The 22,204-nt window shown below is 47.0% G+C and overlaps 1 protein-coding gene across 3 annotated transcripts in view; it reads right to left on the bottom strand.

Moving 5' to 3' along the window:
* Positions 1-22,204, bottom strand: part of LOC128343033 (complement C4-like) — an 83,817-nt gene that overhangs the window by 47,579 nt on the left and 14,034 nt on the right. For all 3 annotated transcript variants that reach the window (XM_053291376.1, XM_053291378.1, XM_053291377.1), the window contains 9 exons: positions 20,175-20,257; positions 18,596-18,692; positions 17,218-17,323; positions 14,936-15,059; positions 14,717-14,832; positions 11,712-11,882; positions 8,515-8,694; positions 6,978-7,160; positions 3,322-3,477 (listed from right to left, as the gene is read on the bottom strand). In XM_053291376.1, coding sequence (XP_053147351.1) covers positions 3,322-3,477; positions 6,978-7,160; positions 8,515-8,694; positions 11,712-11,882; positions 14,717-14,832; positions 14,936-15,059; positions 17,218-17,323; positions 18,596-18,692; positions 20,175-20,257 — 1,216 coding nt within the window. The remainder of the gene's footprint in view (positions 1-3,321; positions 3,478-6,977; positions 7,161-8,514; positions 8,695-11,711; positions 11,883-14,716; positions 14,833-14,935; positions 15,060-17,217; positions 17,324-18,595; positions 18,693-20,174; positions 20,258-22,204) is intronic.

The following is a 22,204-nucleotide window of genomic DNA, read 5'->3' as shown; positions in this document are numbered from 1 at the left end:
GCCTCTGAAAGAAAACCGATTTTCTGTAACAGCCATTGTTGCAGAAGCATGGAGCCTTAGCAGCTCTGCTATCTTAGTATTTAGAAAATGATATAAATCATTTTATAGCAATTTTTGGCCATTTTTAAAAAACACCTGAAAACCCATCTTTTCACCCAAGCTTTCCCAGCTTAAGTTTGGGTGGTATAGAAGTTTGTTTAATAAATAAATAAATAAATAAATAAATTCCAGAGCTATATCAGAGTTGCCAACCCTCCATGATTGGCCAGAATCTCCAGGAACTAGCATGAATCTCCAGGAGCTTTCCCACACATAGCTTCCAGCTCTCAGGGTAAATGTTGAGCAAAGCCACTTCAAATTACTCTCGCAACAAGAGGGAAACAGCCCCTTCCCTCTGCTCTTGGGTTTGCTTTTTGTGCAGGTTCACATTGCATGCCTCCGTCTTTTCATTCTAGCCAATGGGGGGAGTGTGTGTGTGTGTGTGAGCTCCATGGGGAGGTACACAATGTTTCCTTCAAAACCTCGTGTCCTAGATTGGGAGCATCTGTATACACTAACAGATTTCTTTGCTTTTCCCCAACACATGCGTGGTGTGCTTTACAATAGTTTTTTGGTAAAACTTCTTTTTTAACCAGTGAAAACCTTAAGCAAGCAGATGAATATTGTTCAAAAAAGTTAACTTGAGCATACATAGAGGTTTTATAACTGGAACTTTCAAAGAGTTTGCTTCCTGAAAACTGGGTTTTCCACTCTTCACATCTAGGCAAGGCAGTTAGATTTGCATCCCTAAAGAGTGCTTTCCTCTTCTTGTTAATGATTATGTAAAGACTCTAGTCAGTGAAGCTATTCTGATGATCAGTGGAAAGCGGGCTAAGGGTGCTTAGCCCACTTCCCACTGATTGTGAGACTCACCGGGCTCGCAGCCAAGCCCGGTTTAGTCAAAGCAGGTAACCTGCTTAATTGCCCCTGCCTTAAGCCCAGGTTAGTGGAGCGAGCGCTCCGCTAACCTGGGCTTTCTGATCGTGAGTTGACCCCCGACTGGGAGGTTGAAAAGCAGCCTCCTGGCTCGGGGGTCTCTCCGGCATGCCCTGCCCGCTCGCTGGCTACCAAGGCTGCTCAGAAAAGCGCCCCTGCCACGGGTGGCGTGAAGAAGCCTCACCGCTACTGCCCTGGTACCGTAGCCCTGCGGGAGATCCGCCGCTATCAGAAGTCGACGGAACTTCTTATCCGTAAGCTCCCTTTCCAGCGTCTGGTAAGAGAAATTGCTCAGGATTTCAAGACTGATCTGCACTTCCAGAGCTCTACTGTCATGGCCTTGCAGGAAGTGAGCGAGGCTTACCTGGTGGGCCTCTTTGAAGATACCAATTGGTGTGCTATTCATGCGAAGAGAGTCACCATCATGCCCAAAGACATCCAATTGGCACGCCGTATACGGAGAGGGCTTAATAATTTCCTCCCTACCAGTGCCGTTCAAAGCAACCCACGTGGCCCCCGATTCTCCCAGCCCCCGCCGGCTCCGTAACAGAGCCGGCAGTCGTGTGGGCAGCCGCTTTGGCCGCCCGGAGCAGACTGCCTGCTCATGTGCGGGGAGAGCGAGCTAAGCCCACTCTGCCCACTAATCCTCCCCAGGCAGCTCCCACTGATCGTGGGAACTGCCTCAGTGTCTCTCCCTGGCATTTGCTGCGGTGTTTTAAGAAAAACTCACTTAAAACCCAGATCTGGGATCCTCCCAACTGGAAAATAAGTTGAACAATACAGGGGATGAAATAGGGTGGGAAGATCACCCACAACCCAGACCCTGGGTGATCCTACACCAGAAGAACCAGGGAAATGCAAGTCAGTACTTCCACATAATCAGAGGACACAGCCCTGCCTTCATTCATCTGACTCAGAACAGTCATTCACACAATCAAAAACTGTGTTCTTCTACCCCGTTTGGGAGCTGTGGGTGCTCCCAATTTTCAGTAGTGTGGAAGCAAAGTAAGAGGAAAACCTGGGTGGAAGTGATTGTGTAGAAGCAAGGTAGGAGGAAAAGCTATCCAGGTTTCCCTCCTTCCTTGGTTCCACACAATCACTTCTGCCCAGGTTTTCCTCCTACCTTGCTTCATCACAACCAAAATTTAGGAGCACACGTATCTCCCAAACCTGGGTAGAACACAGTTTCTGATTGTGTGCATGACCTCAGAGAATCCACTGAGGACTCCCTGTAGGGGCCCCCCATGGGACCAATGCTTAGAAAACCAAGCAAGCCACCTTTAAGAAACAGAGCCTTTCCTTTGGAAGGGGTGGGGACAAGTCACTCTACCTGGTCTGTAGCCATAAAAACTGGCCGTCTGCTCTAAGCAGCTGCAGGAGCAACACCCCTCCTATGCTGCTAGGCCCAGCTCTTGTAGAGTCCTGCCTGGACTAGCCAAGGCCCTGCCCTTCTTACCACAAAGATGTCCAAGGTTTATGTTCCTCCCAGAGCCCTGCCTCAGTGGATAGACCCCAACTTGGCCTAGAAGAGGATAGTCATATGTGGCAAGATCCACCTCACACAGCTAGGAAGTTGGAAGCTCTATGTAAAGAGAGGGGGAACAGGCCAGTAGGTTGGAAATGAAACCGCCTGGAAGTAGAGTGGGATTGCTTGGTGGCTTCCCTCAGCAATGAACTGCCCAGACTGAGGAAATGCAGCAGATCAGGAGATGGGGCCATAGCTCAATAGAAGAGCATTTGCCTTATAGGCAGAAGGCCCCGGGTTCAATCCCTGGCAGCATCTCCAGGTAGAGCGCCCCGCCTGAAACCTTGGAGAAGCCACTGCCAATCGGTGTAGTTAGTCCTGAGCTAGATGGACCAATGGTCTGACTTGGTGTAAGGCAGCCTCGTCTGTTGAAGAGCTGGTCTTGTGGTAGCAAGCATGAATGGTCTCCTTTGCTAAGCAGGGTCTGTCCTGGTTTGCATTTGAATGGGAGACTACATGTGTGAGCACTGTAAGATGTTCCCCTTAGGGGGATGGGGCTGCTCTGGGAAGAGCACCTGCATGCTTTTATGCAGAAGGTTCCCAGTTCCCTCCCTGGCCTCTCCAAGAGAGGGCTGAGAGAGACACCCGCCTGCAACCTTGGAGAAGCTGCTGCCAGTCTGTGCAGGCAATATTGAGCTAGATGGACCGATGGTCTGACTAGGTATAAAGCAGCTTCCTATGTTCCAATCCTGGGTGGTCTGGGCGCCATCTAGAACAATAGCGGAATGCCACACCACTGACAACGACGCTGTGAAAAATTATTGTGGGGCAGCCAAAGTCCCTCAAAACAAAAAGCCAAGGGAGAAGTGGGGGAGAAGTACCTTGCCCTGTGTGAGGCGATTCTTCCGGTTGAGGGCGTAAACCGCAGTATCAACAGCAGCAAGCGACACAAAGGATTTCACATCAGTGGTTATGGCGAGTTTCAGGAGGTCCTGAGGTTGCAGCTGGTCAGGGTTTCCTAATGTGCGGAGCTCCAGCTAGATTCGGGATGGACATAGTTAGAGATGGCCCAAGACAGTCTGATACACTGCGTCACCCTTGCAAACAGTGTTTAAAATCTCAGTTGTCCAATCCAACTCTTGCATCCTCTGAACTCTCCTCCATTGTGGTCCTTCCCCCTTCCTCCTACTTTCTACTACTACCATTATTTATAAAATTTCCCCCAGGGATGTAGCTACCATTGAACAAGGGGGACAAATGTGCCTCGGCCCCTGAGGTGGTGGTGGTGGTGGTGGTGGGGCCTGCTGGCTGAGTAACAGCCCACTCTTGCTTGCACCTCTTTGAAGAGAAAGGTGGGGGAGCAAGGGCTGGTGTTCCCTGTAAGAGGGATTCCCAGATATTGTTGACTATAACTCCCAGAATCCCCAGCTGCAATGGCCTTTGACTGGGGATTATGGGAGTTGTAGTCAACCATGTCCGGGAATCCCTCTTACCGAGAACACTGGCAAGGGCCGATCTTCACTTTTTGTCCTAGGGTCCCATGGCCTGATTTTCCCTCCATCACTTGTCCTACCTCCAGTCAAGGCTGCCACAAACCTTTCCCTTAAAAGAGGAAGAATTCTTCTCCCTGGCCTGTTTAGTTTTGTTTTCCTCATAGAATAGAACCATAGATTTTTAGAGCTGGAAGGGACTTTGGAGATTCCCCTTGTCCAGCTCCTGCTCAGTACAGGGAACTGCTTCAGTAATAAGTGGTAGATGGTCGCCCGGCCTCTGTCTGAAGACCTCTAGCGAAGGAGAGCCCACCACTGCATGAGGCAAACTGTTCCGCTACTGAACAGCTCTTACAGAGGAAATTCCTCCCAAAGTCTAGGCTGGATCTGCTTCCTTGTAATTTCACCCTGTTGGTTCTACCCTCAGGAGTAACAAAGAACAGAGTCACCCAGTGAAGTTTCCTGTCAGTCAGTCTTGATTATTATTATTATTAATTCGATTTCTATACCGCCCTTCCAAAAATGGCTCAGGGAGGTTTACAAAGAGAAATAAACAAATAAGATGGCTCCCTGTCCCCAAAGGGCTCACATTCTAAAAAGAAAAATAAGACGCACACCAGCAACAGTCACTGGAAGTACTGTGCTGGGGGTGGATAGGGCCAGTTACTCTCCCCTATGGTGATGGCCACAGCCTTAAACGGCTTTTTAAAAAAGGATTAGACAAATTCCTAGAGGACAGCTGTTACAACAGCTCTTATTAATGATAGCTAAGTGAAACCTCAATTTTCAGTAGTAGTATGCTCAATACCGGGTGCCAGTGATGTAGCTACTGATTCAGGCGTTCTCCATGACAGCCACACCCACCCTACTCCATGGCCATGCCCATCCCTCACTTAGCTAGATGCAATAATATTGTTTTATTTTATTTGGCCGTTGGCCGTAATAAAGTGGATGGATGGATGAATAATATGGGGCATTCTCTTACAAGAAGTCAAGGATCTTCTAGACTCTAGGGAATGTACTAGATTGAATACCAGGGAATGCCCACTGAAATGCTCTGGTTCTTTCCAAATGGCCATAGGGATGCATGGAATTTCCAAATGGCCAATAGCCATTCAGTGCATTCCATGGTCAATTGGAAGAAACCAGTGCATTTCAGTAAGTATTCCCTGTCATTCGTTTTAGGATGTCCTGACTCTAGTCCACTGTTGGACTTGCATGCTGCTGACAGTCCTAGGTTCAATCTCTGGCAGCAGAGATCAAATCCCATCTAGGTAGGGAGGGGAAAGACTCCTGCCTGAAACTATGTAGAGCCACTGCCAGACTGCCAGTCAGTGTAGCCAACACTGAGCTAGCTGGACCAAGGGTCTGACTCAGTATAAAGCATCTTCCCAGAGGCGGAGGGAGGCCAGTGGCGGCCTGTGCCCAGCCTGCCACCACGGCCCCCTAGCCCCACCCCCTGCATCTGACATGACGCTAAGCCCCATCCCCTGCATCTGACATCAGACACAGGGGGCATAGCCCCATTTGCAAGCACAGCCCCATTTGCAAGCACAATCTCCAGGCTGTGCTGCTTTCTCAGCATGGCCGGGAGCAACTCTACCTGCCTTTTAGGCAGGGAGAGCCGCACCGGCCGTGCTGCAAACACAACGCTGGCCGGGGATTTTGTTTGCAAATGGGGCTGCAAGCAAGCAGAGCTACACCCCCTGCGTCTGACGTCAGACACAGGGGGCAGGGCTGGGGCATGAGGCGTGGCCCCTGAGGGGCAGTGACCCGGGTTCTTGAAACCCATATGTTCAATGGTGGCTCCGCCCCTGCGGCTTCCTATGTCCCTAAGACAGGAAGAATGGTAATAAATGGTTGGAATAGCAAAAGCATCACAGTATTTCCCCATAGAAAGCCAAGGGCTTTGTGTCCCTTCAGAGTCCCTGGAGGGGGGAAAGGACCGGGACTGCATCCCTCCCCGCCCATTGCTGCAGGACAACACCACTGCCAGGCACTGGGGACAAACAACAGGAGGTGGCTATTGCCTTTGTGTCCTGCTTGTAAACTTCCCACAAGCATCTTGTTGGTCACGGCTGGAAACAGAAAACTGGGCTAGTTGGGGGTGGGGCCAATGGTAGAGCATCTATCTGCCTTGTGTGCAGAAGGTCCCCGATTCAGTCCCAGGCATCTCCTGGGACTTTTACATACAGCAGGTTTTACCACAAGTTTATGGGGAGGCTTTACTGTGGACTCAAAGTTGTCCCAAAAAACCAACACAAAAGTGACCTTTTAAACCCTGGATATAAATCGGGTTACACTTTAATGCACAGTGAAAAACCCGAATTGTGTGTGAACTGCTCCCTGGTAACTCGTAGGGACTTCAGGGTAAATCTAGCCGATAGGTGAACACACCTCCTCCATCCCTCATTTTGGTGGCAGGGCGAGCAGCTTATTTTGAGAAGTTTTTGGTTGAAAAGTGGTATAACCTGAATATGTTCTAAATAATAACAATGCTGGCATTATTCAATAGCATATAATTAAATTACATATATGTCAATGATACTCAGGCCCTTGATTACTACTGCATACACCTCCTGCCCCCCCCACCCACTTGTGACCCTCATTCTGGCAATGAAATGTTGGCAACCCTAGAGAGCAACATCCAACCCAGCAGCTGCACCCAGCTCTGTAAAGAAGGGAAGACAGGAAGTCCCCCAACCCAGCTGCTGTTTAGCAGATGTTCACTTCCTCCCCCTCCAACCTTGCTTTTTCATCACAGATCATCGAGGAAGGGAGTGCACACAGCTCCCAAACCTGGGTAGGCCTGTTTGTCTCCTACCCTAATTAGAAGAGTGTGAGCCCACCTAGAGTCTGGTCAGCCTCCCAGCAGTTCCAGGTCAGCCCTCCTGCAGTGACAAGAGCCCCAAACCTTGCCCCAAATTCTGTCTTAGGCGCAACTTGAGGCCACCTCGCTCAGGCCACAACTCAAGTTTTCCTGTAGAAAACCCAGAACACGCTGTCAAGTGTTCTACACAGCTCTAATGTTCAAATGCGCTACTTACTCTTCCGTCACAGCGGTCCACGACGTCAACCCAGATGGAGTTTGCCACAACTTCATCCCCAACACGGTAGAAGGCCACAAAGCGGAACGTTGGCATCAGGCTGGGTGTGATGGGGATAGAGATGACCGTAAAGGTTCCACGGTTGATACTGTTGGCAGAGACAATGTCGCCTTTGTTCAAAACCTGGAAGCAGAGAGTCAATTCAAATAGGAGTATTTGGCACTTGTGCAGCATTTTTTAATACAGATGGACATTAGTATTCGCGGGGTTCCATTCTCCGCAATTACTGCAGATAGCAAAACCACAAAACCGCGAATACAGAGAGGCTATTCTGACGATCTGCAAAAATTGGGCTAGGAAAGCCTAGCCCGATTTTTGCAGATCGTCAGAACCACCGGGCTTGGCTGCGAGCCCGGTGGTTCTAGAGTGGGTAACCTGCTCAAGAACCCCCCAGAAGTCCGGATTTCCTCCCATTATTCCGTGATTTTTTGCGGGGTAGAAAGGGTTCTTAAAAACTAAACGAGCCACAAAATGGCTCTCATGCTCAAAATGGCAGCCGGAAATTATCTCCGAGGTCATTTCCAGCCACCACTACCCTGACCCATGGTTACATGAATTTAACACTTTCCTTCCTTTTTTCTGCACATGCCAAGGCTGAGTGTCAATTCCTTGGCTGCAGATAAGCCAAACCACAGATGCTGAATCCACAGGTAACAAGGTTTGCCTATGTTCAAAGTACATGCATTATCTTGCTGCAATGTGCAGAAATAGTATGTAGTGTTGTCCTACCTGGACAGTACCACTGAGTGCAGGTGAAGGCATCACATCCTAAATTCCCATGACATGGAAAATCTGCATGCCAGGTAAAGGACTAGGCCAGAAACCTTCACCCTGACATGCTAAATTTTCATATGGAGGGAGTGTTTGATGGTTCCCCCCTACCAATGTAAGGGGACATTCAGGTATGTAATTTCTCACCTGCATTCTGAAGTGGCACAGTCCACAAAAGATGGCACCACATACTATTTTTGCATGTCTTCCAGCCCCTTCCTCTTATCTGTGACTAGGGGAAGGATTAACTTCAATAATCAAGTCACTTGGAAGCCTGTTTACATAAATCTTACCCCATGGTAATAAGCCCTGAATTTATTCCCACCTGTTGCTTAATGACATAAGCCCTATTCAGACATTCTGTTAAAAACTTGTTCAACAAGTGTACAGTGTATGCAGGTACAAACCTGTATACAGGTACGGTTATTCACACATTATGTTGAACACAGGTACAGCAATCCCTTCTAATCTATAGCATGTATTCGAGATGCCTGTACCCAGGTTCACTTTTAAAATGAACACAGGTACAGTTATTCACACAAAAACATTTATGAGTGTGCAGACATCTGCACACTGGTACAACATGTATGAAAAGGGCTACATTCCTGCAGTTAATTGGAAGCCTCTGGTAATAGCAGACACTCTCTAGTAACCCTTTATTAATCCACGAAATGATAGGGCCCGTCATCCTGCCTCAAGGATTCACCAGGTAGTAGAAGTGGGAGAAGGCAGCCGATCCAACGTGTTTCAGCCCCAGCGAGAGAGTTTCTCCGGGGTTCAAGCCTTGGTATTTTGGGCTTTCAATGATCAAGTAGTTGCCTCTTGGAGAGTTCATTGCTTTGGCAGTCAGAGTGACTTCTGTTGGAGACTCTGTCCCTGCTGTTATCTACGCGGGCAACAAAGGCACACACTTTAAGGGATGGATCTAACCTGAATTTATATACCATTATACATTTTATACAAGCTTCACGGTCACAATGTCCTCCAGAGAAATCTGGGAACCAACGTTTGGTGAGGCAGCTAGGAATTCTCTGTTACTGATTCCTAATCCCACCATACCACCCTGAACGATGGTTATGAATTATTATTACTATTATGATGATTATTACTATGAACTACAGTTCCCAGGATTCCCCGAGGAGAAGATATTGTTATTGTTATTGTTTATTACACTTATAAACTACCCCATCCAGAGGCTCTGGGCGGTGTGCAACAACTTTTTAAAAGTCATAAAAACACAATTCAAAGCAGTGCTAAAAACAATATAAAAACAATTCAAAAACTATTAAAACCATTAAAAACCAATTAAAATACTTTTAAAAAACAACAAGATATGTCAGATACTCCAGTTTAAATCTGGTGTAAACATGTTCTCTGTATCGATCCACCCACATATTATCTTGCCCCATAACCTTTTGTTTTTCCTTTCTCAGCACCCTCTCATACACCCACCTGTCTCATACAATCTTCAATATGGGTTCTAGAGACAGGGATTCAAACTTTGTGTTTGGGAGATGGGTGGGGTGGGTTTTGATGGTTCTTGATTTAAAACATCTTTTCATGGATCTGCTACACCCCATCCTAAGCACTGAGGAGACTAAAATATCAGATCTCTCTGAGCCGAGCCACACATTTTATGACCCACAATGGCAAACAGAGTCCAGCAAGATGAACTGTGACCTGCCATGGGCTTGGCATAGCACCGTTGCCCTGTTTTTGCACCTTCCCTATTAAAATACTTCCATGCTAGGAAAGCTGCACCTGTTGCAAAAACAGGGAAGGGTCTGTAGTTTAGTTGCAGAGCGCAACTTTTGTATGCGGAAGGCCCCAGGTTCGGCCTCCTGTATCTCCAATTTAAAAGGATCCCTGGTACGCAGGCTGGGGCCTTGGGAAGCTGCTGGCAGTTAGAGACAACAGTCCAGGACTAGATGATTTAATATAAGACAGATGATATAATATAAGGCAATCGGGTGATTTAATATAAGGCAGCTTCATATGTCCATGTGGGATCTAGTCCAACATCAATTTTAATGAGAGAGGAGAGCTGGTTTTGTGGTAGCAAGTATGACTTGTCCCCATAGCTAAGCAGGGTCTGCCCTGGTTGCATGTGAATGGGAGACTTGATGTGTGAGCACTCCAAGATATTCCCCTCAGGGGATGGAGCCGCTCTGGGAAGAGCAGAAGGTTCCAAGTTCCCTCCCTGGCATCTCTAAGATAGGGCTGAGAGAGATTCCTGCCTGCAACCTTGGAGAAGCCGCTGCCAGTCTGTGAAGACAATACTGCGCTAGATGGACCAAGGGTCTGACTCAGTATATGGCAGTTTCCTATGTTCCTATGATCAGCTGGACTGATGTTGCTTTGGAACTAGCACCGCCTACCTCTATAGAGTCTATGTTTGCTTCTGCACCTCCTAAAGCAGAGGTTCTCAAACTTGGGTCCCCAGATTTTTGAGTTCTCACATTTGGGTCCCCAGCCCAAGACCGTGGTAGCTAGGAATGGCGGGAGCCATAATCCAACATCTGGAGACCCGAGCCCTAAGGTACTTGAGAACCCCTGCCCTACGGTACTTAATAAGAACTGCAAGTACCCTGGCTGCCCAAACCATTTCTATATCCAGTTGCTGCTTTCAGATGAAGTCCCGACCTTCACGTTTAATACCGCCAGGTTCTGCATGGCAGCGTGTAGATCCGTCGGACCATGACGACCAGGCCTTTCCCTCGTATCAACTCTGCATAGTTTTGAACTGCAATCTATGCCACTATTTTCTAGCACTCCTATCCTATGTATATGTATAATGTATATTTTTCATTATATACATTAGAATTTTAATAATCTCATAGCTCCCTGCAAGGGTAGCAGTTTTTAAGTATCATATAACATAATAATGTTTAATATTAGAGTAATAATTTTAAAGTAATGCAGTTTTATGGTTCCATATGTAATGACATATACTGATTTAATAATATTTTATAATATTTTATCGGAGCTTTAGTAGTAGTTTTATAGTCTTATTTACAACTTTAGAGTAGCATTTGTTTTAGTAATTATGGCTCACAATAATTATTAACAGTTTTTAGTAATTTTATAGAATATCTGTTGTACCTATCTTGCAGCAATTATAGCTAATGGTAATTTTAATGTAGCATAATTTTTCTTATGACCGTACCACTTTATAATTGCTTTTAACCATGCTCTACTATTATCTTATGCTGGTCTTGGACTGTAATGAAGATGATTGATTGACTGATAGGTTAATGAGAACTGAGCTGGATCAGACCAAAAGGTCCATCTAGTCCAGCATCCTCCTGCTCCCCGTCCAGTAAGATGCCTTCAGGAAGTCCACAAGCAGCACTCCAAGGTAACAGCCTCTCCTGCTATTGCTCCCTAGTAATCGTCAATCATTGACAAGCTGCCTATAAATATGAAGCTTCCATATGGTGGCTCCAAATATGGAGTTACCATATTCGGGAGCTCCAGATATGGAGCTACCAGACATTGACAGGGGTGAGCAACTGGCCTTATACAGCGCCGGCACAGCATCCCTCCAGCGGTGGTTGCTGGTATTTGTCTTATGGTTGTTGTTTTTTTAGATTGTGAGCCCTTTGGGGACAGGGAACCATTTTATTTATTTATATCTATGTAAACCACTTTGGGAACTTTTGTTGAAAAGCAGTAAATAAATAGTAGTAGTAGTAGTAGTAGCAGCAGCAGCAGCAGCAGCTAGTGCGTTCTGATCCATGGCAGGGAGTTCTTTAAAAGCAGGGAGGCCATGCCTACCAAGTCTCCCAGTTTCCAGGCCAGGCCCCAAGTTCCTCTTCTCTTTCTTTCCATTCACACGCCTCTCCTCCCACATTCTCACACTGAAAATTTGAGGCCTTCCTGGTGGGTCCATGGTGCACATACCGTGAAAGTGATGGAGGTAGCTCCAGAGGGAACATTCATCCTGTATATCACAGCCCCTTGCTCACTGCTGTCCACTCGCTCATCATTGGGGGATGAGCCCCCTCTTATCTGGGTTGAGAAACGGACTGGGAGGTTGGAGGCAGGAGTGCCATCTGAGAGTGAAACAGTAGCCTGGCGAGGGGAAAGAGAAGTTTGTTATGTTTGGTCACATGTGCACATGACGATACTTGAAACAAGTAGGTAAGTGCACAGGCTAATACATGGATGAACACATTCCGACCTGCAGAGAGCAATAGAGCACATTACATCAAATGTATTCTTATTCTCTCCTTCTCCACCCCACCCCACACAGAGTGGAGCTAGGTCCAGCTTCTTAGGAGCCTTTGGAAAACACTGCCTAAGAGCAGAGGAGGCCCTTTCATGAGGCAAGGTGAGACGGTTGCTTCAGGCAGCAGATTACTGGGGCACCAACAACATGGCAAGATGCCCCCTACCATTGTAGCAGCTCTTTGGGATTGATCTGACCCCTTGCAAGCTTTTCAAGGAGCACCTCTCCTCACACACTCCTTGCAAAGCCTGCAGGAGGCACCGTGCTATAAGATAAGGCTACACAACTTTGACCCTCCAGCTGCCGTTGGACTACAATGCCCATCATCCCTAATTATTGGCTACTGTGACTGGGGATGCTGGGCATTGTAGTCCAACAGCAGCTGGCGGGCCAAAGTTGTACATCCCTGATAGGAGGCTGCTGGCAACCTTCCCTCATCCCTGTCCCCACTGCCACTTTTAAAGCTTGCAAAGATTGGTTCTGAAAGGTGACTGGCGCCCATCACGGGCAGGGGGCAAGGCAGAATTTGGTGCCACAATACCTTAGGCCATCCCTGCCTAAGAAGGCCCTGTAGCTACCTGGAAACAGCCAAGAGATGGTTGAAGGGAGAGGCAAAGGGAAGTGGCCCACTTAAACTGCAGAGGTATTTGCACCATCTTAGGAGATTCTGTGATCCCCTTTGTATGGGACCCAGGCACAGCCAGAGTCCTCTGCGTATGCTGCCTCTGACCAAGCCAGGTCCTCTTTCAAGGACCTGGCACTCAGCAGGTGAACCCCTCAAATGACCTGGGCCTTGGGAAATGCCTGATTCTGCTGACTTCTGGTGCTGCCCCCCAACCTCTTTACCTCAGGATCGGCGGCGGCAGATGCGGGTGGGAGGTGGGTGGGAGGCACCTTTAGCTGAAAATTAGTAGGTGCTGCTTACCTCTCCTCCCGCCGCACCGGAAAGCTATTTGGAGCAGGATGCACCCCCTGCGGCGGAGGGCTGACTCCTCCACTCAGCTGGTGGAGGTCATTGGCTTGGCCAGGAAATGGCCTCCACGCATGTGCGGAGGCCAGCTGAGGGGTGGAGCCGAGCTTCTGCTGCAGCAGGTGCCGGGTGGTGCACTGCTGCTCTGAGCAGCTTTCAGGTATGGCAGGTGGAGAGAAAAACACCTACCAATTTGCAGTTAGAGGTGCCTCCCGCTGCCCCGCCCCCAGCAGCACCCACCTGCGCCGGCCGCTGCTGCTCAGGATTCTCAGGGTTTTTCACAGAAGAAGCTTCAATCGTGTTTTGGCTCTTTCTCACTATCTACAATTTAAAAGTCAAACTCACAAAGGCTAGAATGTACATTAAAGCTTGCCATCTTTCTTTCTTTCTTTGACTGGCTTTAAGTCTTGCCTTTAATAGTGGCGCAAAATGTAAACATTTAGTAGATGATGCTTTTCCTGACATAGGAACATAGGAAGCTGCCATATACCGAGTCAAACCATTGGTCCATCTAGCTCAGTATTGTCTGCACAGACTGGCAGTGGCTTCTCCAAGGTTGCAGGCAGGAATCTCTCTCAGCCCTATCTTGGAGAAGCTGCCAGGGAGGGAACTTGGGACCTTCTGCTCTTCCCAGAGCGGCTCCATCCCCTGAGGGGAATATCTTACAGGGCTCACACTTCTCGTCTCCCTTTCATATGCAACCAGGATGGACCCTGCTTAGCCATGGGGATAAGTCTTGCTTGCTACCACAAGGCCAGCTCTCCTCTTAAAGAGAGCTGGAGATAGTGATGTGTTGGGTCCTAAACTCTAGGACCCAACAAGGATCTAAGACTTTTCTCCAACTGCCATATAGTTAATTGAAGAGAATTAAGGAGCTTTCATCTACTTATGATTGTTGAAGATTTTCCTGGAAAGCAGCAGATTAAATGATACCTGCTTTTTTACTGCATGTCAAGCTGCTGTTAATGGCACAAGAGAAGGAACAACGTGGGTTGGGCAAGTCACTATATATATATATATATATATATATATATATATATATATATATATATATAAAATTCTCCTGGGTGTGCCTTGGAATGTGCGTCCCAGAGCCCAGCTGATTGGCTGGGCAGCAGACGCGCCTGATTGGCTGAGGCGCACCCAGGAGGATTGGTTGCTGCGGCAATGGCGGGCCTGGCCGTGGAGGCCAGAGGTGGCGGCTGGCCCAGCCCGGACGCAGAGGCAAGGCCCAGGAGGGAGGAAAGAAAGTGGGGGGGAGGGGCAGAAGGGGCAGTGGGGAGGAGAGGCGGCTGGGCCCGGAAGCAGAGTCTGGGGCAGAAGGTGGGGGGGAAGAAGTAACCGCTGGCCCCAAAGAACACACAGATGCTCTGTGCGGGGTCGGCCAGTATATTATAAAGCATATCCACATTACACTTCAAGAGCTGTTGAGCCACTCTCATGCTATACTCTTTTTCTTGGATTTCCAGCCTGAGGAATAGATATGTGGATCTTAAAGGCTTGCATCCCTGTGTTTTAAGAGGATCTGTAAATGATATTATCTCACCGGAGCAATGACCTCTGTTGGCTATTACGGTAGGTGCAATACTAGAAGCCAGGAAGACAAGATGCAAAAAGTAATGAGAGGCAGGACTGCAAACAAATCCCTTGCAAACGAACAACATAACATGGGACATATGCTCTGCAGAAGATACAGCACACACACACCAGCACTTCAAAGGGTGCACCAGGGACAAAATGGCGCTTGGTTTTGGACAGATCAACTGAATATGGAGATGCCAAAAATTTCACTGAAGCAAGCTCCTGCTCCTCCAGCTCGCCACCTGCAGGAACAAGGGAAAGAGATAGTGAAATAAAGAAAAAAGACAAGCCACCCAGTCAAAACAAGCTGTTAGCAGGAAACAGCATTCCCATTTCCAAACTTACTTGCTGCCTCTATGACAGTGGCTGCAATGTAGAGTGCTGTTCCAATTAGGTTCTCCAGAGGGCGCCCCAGTTTCTCTGCGAGGAGGCTGCGTTTCAGCATTAGTGAGCCACGGCCATCGGTTATCTGATATGGGTGAGGAGAAGGATACATGATCAATTCAATTACATACATAGTAATGCAGGACACTACTCTCCTAAGTCCTGAAAGAGAGAGAGAAGAGTGAGATCTCAGGGTCCAGGAGTTGGGGATAAGGAAGATGGATGCTAGCTCCATAGGTCACTCTAGCTGCATAGGTCAAATGTGGAGCCCCAGAGCAACAGAAATGGGGAAAGGTAACATTGTTTTATTTTTGCTTTGCTTTGGAAATATTACAGGTTAAGAGCTGGCCTAAGCCAAACAACACAATGGAAGACTGTAGAACAGGCATAAGTGACTGTCAACCCAATCCAGCACTCCATCTAAGCTCCAACAAAGCTTATAATGCCAAGGACTTTCATTATTAAGTACCTTAGCCCAATTTGCAGGGGCAGCTCATCAATGAGGCAAGGTGAGGCGATGGCCTCAGGCGTCACTTGTGTCCTGGAGCAGCCAGCAACCCCCCACCTCCTGCAGGTGTTGCCTCAACTGCCTTGCTGATCCCATTCTCGGGCTCCTTGCCACAAAGGACCTTCTGGCCTGGTCCAGCCCAGTCCCCTGACCGCCATGCTAGCATCGGGGGGGGGGGCAGCCCACCTCATGCACTGCTTCCCTTCTGCATCTCCCAACTTGCAAGATGTTCACTAGCTGCCTGGATGGTTTCCTTTCTCTCTCTTGCTCAAGGAGAGCTGGTCTTTTGGTAGCAAGCATGACTTGTCCCCTTAGTTAAGCAGGGTCCACCCTGGTTGCATATGAATGGGGGCCTAGAAGTGTGAGCACTATGAGATATTCCCCTCAGGGGATGAAGCCACTCTGGGAAGAGCAGAAGGTTTCAAGTTCCCTCTCTGGCTTCTCCAAGATAGGGCTGAGAGAGACTCCTGCCTGCAACCTTGGAGAAGCCGCTGCCAGTCTGTGAAGACAATACTGAGCTAGATAGACCAATGGTCTGACTCAGTATATGGCAGCTTCCTATGTTCCTATGGGATATGGCCAGATGGCAAGCGCTTTGCTAGCCAGCTGGTCAGCTTCCTTTCTGCCTTGTGCGAGAGAGAAAAGGACAGCCGTCCAGCTACCAAGAGAAGTGATTCCTAGCTGGGAGTTGTGGGGAAGTGGGTGGTGGCCCATGGCCTGATGTTGGCCACGTCTCGATACCAGTGCCAGGGGCATAGCCGGCAGCATCTTGGTGTTAGCTCAGGTGGTACAGAAGCCAAGCCAAGCCAAGGCACAGGCAAAGGACACTTTAACCCCCACCTTCTTCCCTAGAAAGGCTCAACGCTCATTACAAAATGCAGGCATAGAAGAGCTGCCAGAGTTCTTGTCTTGAGCCCTTCAGCTCTTCACTCCTGTTTGTGAATCTAGGAAAAAGGCCAATGCGCCTTATTTGCCGAGGTGCCCAAGAACTCTGCAAAGCCTCCATTGTAGCTGATAAGCAGGGTGGAAAGAGCCCTTTATCTGTGCCTTGGTTCAAGCAGGAGCAGGTCAACATTGACTGATCCTCCAGATTTTGGCTCGTTCAGAAAACATGGCCCTAAATTATTCACCAGTCATGGTTTTAGATGCTGAATTCTTGATCCTGTTTTTAGATCAGCATCAGGACATGTGCTGAACAAGAATAAAGGGAAGAGTACATTTTGAGTATGTGGCTTACTATGGAATAGTCACACATAGTCCCCCACACATCTGGGAATAGGGTTAATTGCCAGGTAGACAGTGGGAGTTCTAACAAACCTAAGCTCTCTTCAGTTTAGGAACTAAGCATCTGATGGACTGAAGAATCAGGAGGGAAACTAGTAGAATTGTTGAATTTATTCTAACATGAATACAAGTCTTTTGTGAGAGATTCTCCATGAGTTCCAGAGGATATCATGGGATATTGTGCTATTTCTTAGCACCATCTGCTGGCCATTTGCTGACAATCCATTAAAAAAGAACTGGTTTTCAGTTCTTTTTTCACATATGGTCAGCAAATGGTCAGCAGATGAGATAGTGTGATGACCCTTGATGCCTGGAGAATCTCTAGTAGAGATTTCTGCTCATGTTAGAATAAATCATCATCTGGAAATCCTCAGGCAGGCTGAATTCCAGAGTGCTCTGGAAAGTGAGCAGGGGTGTTTGTGTGATACGTGGAGGTGCTAAGAACTCTTACGGAGACTTGTTGCTCGAGTCCTGGGATATAAACTTTCTCCTTATTGTCATCACTCACACCAAACCGCACGTAGGCTGTGCCATTGACCCCCTTCCCATAGAAAAATCTGTTGGGAGAAGAAGACAGCAAGATTTAGCTTCAGGGTGACAGACTAGGGTGGACACAAAGGGTGTGTGTATGCCCCCCCCCCCGCCACTGAGTTTCACACCACATGTGATTACTCCTAAGGAAGCACCTGCTTTTTCTAGCCAACTCACTAGTTCTACGTAGAGTGATTATTGCTATAAACAATGAAATAGGCCTATATATTAGGTTAAAGGTACAAATCACTTTACTGGATTTAAATATAACAGAGTATCACTGTCATTAGTACAAGATTTTTTTAAAAAAAAACTGAAATGCTCTTAACACACACTAGCTGACATCCTGACTAAATAACTCAACAGGAGTCCCACTGAAATTCCTAGGTGATACTTCAGTATTGAGTAAGTTAATCCGGATGCTAGCCATTGCTTTGTTTGTTTTCTGTTGTTTTTTGCAAATCTTGAATACATCAAAGAGTAAGCAATTAGACCCTGATGAGAATGGTGTCCACCCCCTGCAATAAGTCACTCCCCTCCCCCATACCCTGACAACTGTGCCAGCTATTAGGGATGTGCATGGAACTGGCGGGGGCCGGTTCAATGGTGGGGAGGAGTGCAGCTTTAAGGGCGGGGAAAGATGCAACTCCCCCACTGTGCTCAGTTCCTTAAACATCTCCCGGGGTGGCAGGGTACCTCCCTGCCGCCCCCTTCACTACATTTACCAGAAGTACCCGGAGGTAGTGGATGCGTCTGTGTGCGACATGCGTGAGTGCGTGCACGTCGCGCTCGTGAGCGTGCACATGCAGGCGCATCCGCTACTTCTGGGTACTTCTGGTAAATGTAGCGAAGGGGGCGGCAGGGAGGTATGCTGCCGCCCTGGGGGATGTTTAAGGAACTGAGCACTGGTGATGAAACACGGTGGGGAACTAAGTGCATCCTCCCCCACCCTTAAAGCTGCACCCCCGTGTCATCGAACCAGCAGAACTAGCCACCATTCAAACTGGTTCGGAGGCCTGTAAAGGGCCTCCGTACTGGCTCTGTGCACATCTCTGCCAGCTATATGTACCATGTACATATATAGCTATATGTACCCTGCCCTGAGCTCCGAGGAACAGCAGGATATGATGCAATCAATCAGCCAATCATGAACCACCTCTTTTTAGTCAAGGCACCCAGATAGGGGGCAGTGGCTCAACCCCCAAATGATTATTGGTTATGTGGGGTTTTATGTAGGGTATATTTTTTTAAAAAATCAGTTCATTACATCTGAAATGGCCTTCCTGAATGCAGCTTACTTAGCCTGGAGGTCAATTCGCAATTCAGAGTCCTGCTGTCCTGAAAGGAGGATGTATTTACGTTCTGGAACAATTGTCACATCAAAATGAGGGAGCACTGATGAGACAAAGAATACAAGCAGAAATGTGACATGTGTAGTTTTCCTCAGTATTCCATATGAGCACCCTGTGCCTTTTAAAATCTGGGGGAAAGTTCCTAGATAAGGAAATCTCAAGCAAGGCATCTGCTGAGGCTGGAAGCAGGGCCTTTTCCATGATGGCCACAGTCCTATGGAACTCCCTGGCTATGGAGGCCTGAAACTGCTCAACAAAATAGCACTATTTCACGATAAGAGAAATAACATTTTGAAAAGCAAGGAAACAAGTAATTAAAGCCATATGTAGAAAACAGTAGATAATTAGCTAAGGAATCACTGCCTCAGGTGTGTTGAAAAGGAAGCAATAAAATAAGCTGAACTATATCTTTTTTTTAATATATAAAAAAGCACAATAGCACTTTGTCCACACACTGGACAGGCTACTGCAGCTACAACTGAATTTTAATTCAGTGTAAATCCAATATCCCAGCTCTGAGTAAAGAGGCACCTTTTAAAGTGGTGATTCTTTTATATTTAGCAGGGATTGAGCAACTGGCCCTATCCAAACTCAGCACAGCACCCCTCCAGTGGCTGTTATTGGTATCTAGCTTGTGCTTCTTTTTAGACTGTGAGCCCTTTCGGGACAGGGGGCCATCTTATTTAATCATTACTTGTTTTTCTATGTAAACCACTTTGAGAACTTTGTGATGAAAAGTTCAACAAAATATTATTTAAAAGTTAGTTAAACAAAATAAAAATTAAGCAAAACAATATAAATATTCATAGTAATAGTAAAGCAAAAAGAAGAAAGAAGACATTGCCAGAAATGAAATTGAAAAAAGCAAGGAGCAACCACACAGAATATACTAGAATGTGATAACGTCACTCTTAAAAGTGAGTAAACAACAGATGTCAATTCCAGAAAAGGCTACTGTGGAAACAACCTTGGTCTCAGGAATTGATGCAAGTTTCTTCTGGTGACCCACACTTTATGAATTTGTTCCCTGGGATATTCAATTGCCCCTCTCTCTTTCAGTGTTTCAATGGCATCCAATAAATCGAAGTTACCCATTCTATTACCTATGGATCAAAATGTGGTCTGATTTGGAAAGTTTATTTATGGGTTCTTGATATATTGCAGAATATACAAGTCTGTATGACAATGCCAATATTTACTCAACTTTATTTTTCAAGACAGAGCCTCTGAATATTAAATATTAAACATATTTCTATTGGTACCATCTGATATCTCTGCATGCCTGTCAATATGTTTTTTTTTAATCGGGGACACATCCAGGGAGGCTGCAAGTTGGACAGCCCGAGAACCCTGGATTATAAGAATATAACACTTTCTAACAAAAAGAAAAGCCAAGTACAAGTGTTTTAATGGGTAAATAATTTCATTTCCCGGCAGTCAAAAGTCAGAACTGCAGCCTGCCATGTAGCAATTAGAAGGGCAGAGGTTCTGTTGAGCAACAAAAGCAGCAATCCCAAGAACATACCATATTTTTTCACCTCGAACTCTGTTGTTGTGTTGAAATTCAGTGTGTTGACAAACTGGGCTGTGATACGCCAAATGCCTGGCCTAGTGAGGAGTGGAAGAGAGAGAGAGAGAGAGAGAGAGAGAGAGAGGATGAAACCTGAACCAGGATACAAAGAACCACACAGCTAGTTCCGCATGTCAGTGTGCTTGGTCTTGAGGACCCTTGTTTCCTAAACAGCATCCCTCCCATACTGCATGGCAAGAGACATTTGAAATCCAGGCAATTTGCAAAAGCAACTGTGATTTTGCACAGGAAAAGGAAAGATTGTGCCCTCGAGTCGGTGTCAACTCCTGGCGACCACAGAGCCATGTGGTTTTCTTGGTAAAAGACAAGAGTGGTTTATCATGGCCTTTCTCCTGCAGAGTATGAGATGATGCCTTTGCCGTTGTTACTGAAGTGAGCATCCACCTTCAGCACCTTCCTATATCACGGTTGCCCAATATAGGTGACTACAAATATATATTTACTAGGCACAGTTTGGGAAAGCACACCAGCCGGGATTCAAACTCACAGCCTCTTGCTCCCTAGGCAAGCTGCTTCCCCGCTGTGCCACCACACAGTGAGCAGGGCCAAAAAGGAAAAGTGATACTGAATGAGTGCAGATTAAAACCTTGAGCTACCCTAAAGCAGCTGTTTGGATCCTGGGCATAGGCTGGAACTACAGCTGCCAACTTGTCAATTAACTCCTGCATCTGTGCCTTTAGCAGGTATTAAGCAGGTGATAAAGTTTGTCTCCATGCCACCTGCATATTCAGGCATATCAAGCAGCTGCTAATGGCACAGAAGCAGGTCAGGCTGTTTTTTTCTGATAAGCTGGCCACTCTGTCTGGACTTAGAGTAGCAGAATAACCCATTCTTTCTGCCTACTCACTGGAAAAATAGTAATGAAAAGGGTCATGTTACTTCCAGAAAGCAAGAGCTGCCCGGCAGATGGTGCTGCAGTGTACTGCTGTCTGGAAAGACACATGTGTCAGCCATTCACCATGAAAACTAAAGCAAAATCAGCAGCAAACAAATGCTTGTAGCAGAAGGAGTGTCTGACTATGCTGACACATGCATATGCTTTTATGTGAATGACTGTACATGTGTTCATTTCAAAAGTGAACCTGAGTATAGACTCCTTCAAATGCAGCCAGAGGCACTCTTCCCCCTGGACTTCTGGGTTGAAGTCCAGGGCCTCCAAATCCCCTGGGGTCTCCAAATCTTCTTTAATTTGTCCTGGTTGGTGTGATGGCCGGACTATGTCGAGTTACATGTTGGAATGTTTCTGCTAATGCATGTCTGCATAAAGAGTCTTATACATTTTTACATTCTTGCAAATTCGGTTGCTTAAATATTGGATCCTTCAGAGACAGAGGGGAGAGTGGGTAAAGAAATGTGTGGGATGGGAAATATGTTAGGTTGTGTGTTGAAATGTTTCTGCTCATGCATATTTGCATAAATACCCTTGTTTTATATTATTACATTCTTGTGTGTTCAGTTGCTGTTTGTGCCCTCAAGAACCCACATACAAAAAATACTGCATGTGTCATGGTGTATAACGTGTGTGTGTGTGTGTGTGTGTGTGTGTGTGTGTGTGTGTGTGTGTGTAGGGGGATTTGGAGGGGGGCAGAAAAGGGGGACCTCCAAAGGTCTCTAGGTCCAGGCTCCACAATTACCTAGGTGCACCACTGAATGCAGAATACAGACAGACAGGATGTGTACTGCTGTACCTGAGTTCAGCATAAGATGTGAATAACTGTACCTGTGTGCTCTGTACACAGATTGTAGTTGTACAAGTATTCAACACCATGCATGAATGAATAGGGCTTTGATCTAATGGTGAAAGGAAGCCAGAGTGGGGGCCAGAAATGGGGGGAGTTGCCTGTGAATGGGGGAGTAAACTCCTTGACAATCTTTCAGGGATGGAGGGCAAATCATATGTTCTCAGTCTGGGATGACAGCGCCTCACCGCGCTGAGTAGGAGCTCCAGGCCAGTGAGTTTTGTC

This window comes from Hemicordylus capensis, chromosome 2, assembly GCF_027244095.1.
Source record: "Hemicordylus capensis ecotype Gifberg chromosome 2, rHemCap1.1.pri, whole genome shotgun sequence".
Taxonomy (NCBI): Eukaryota; Metazoa; Chordata; class Lepidosauria; order Squamata; family Cordylidae; genus Hemicordylus; species Hemicordylus capensis.
Note: the sequence above shows the minus strand (reverse complement) of the source record. Positions and strands in the feature narration are given on the sequence as shown.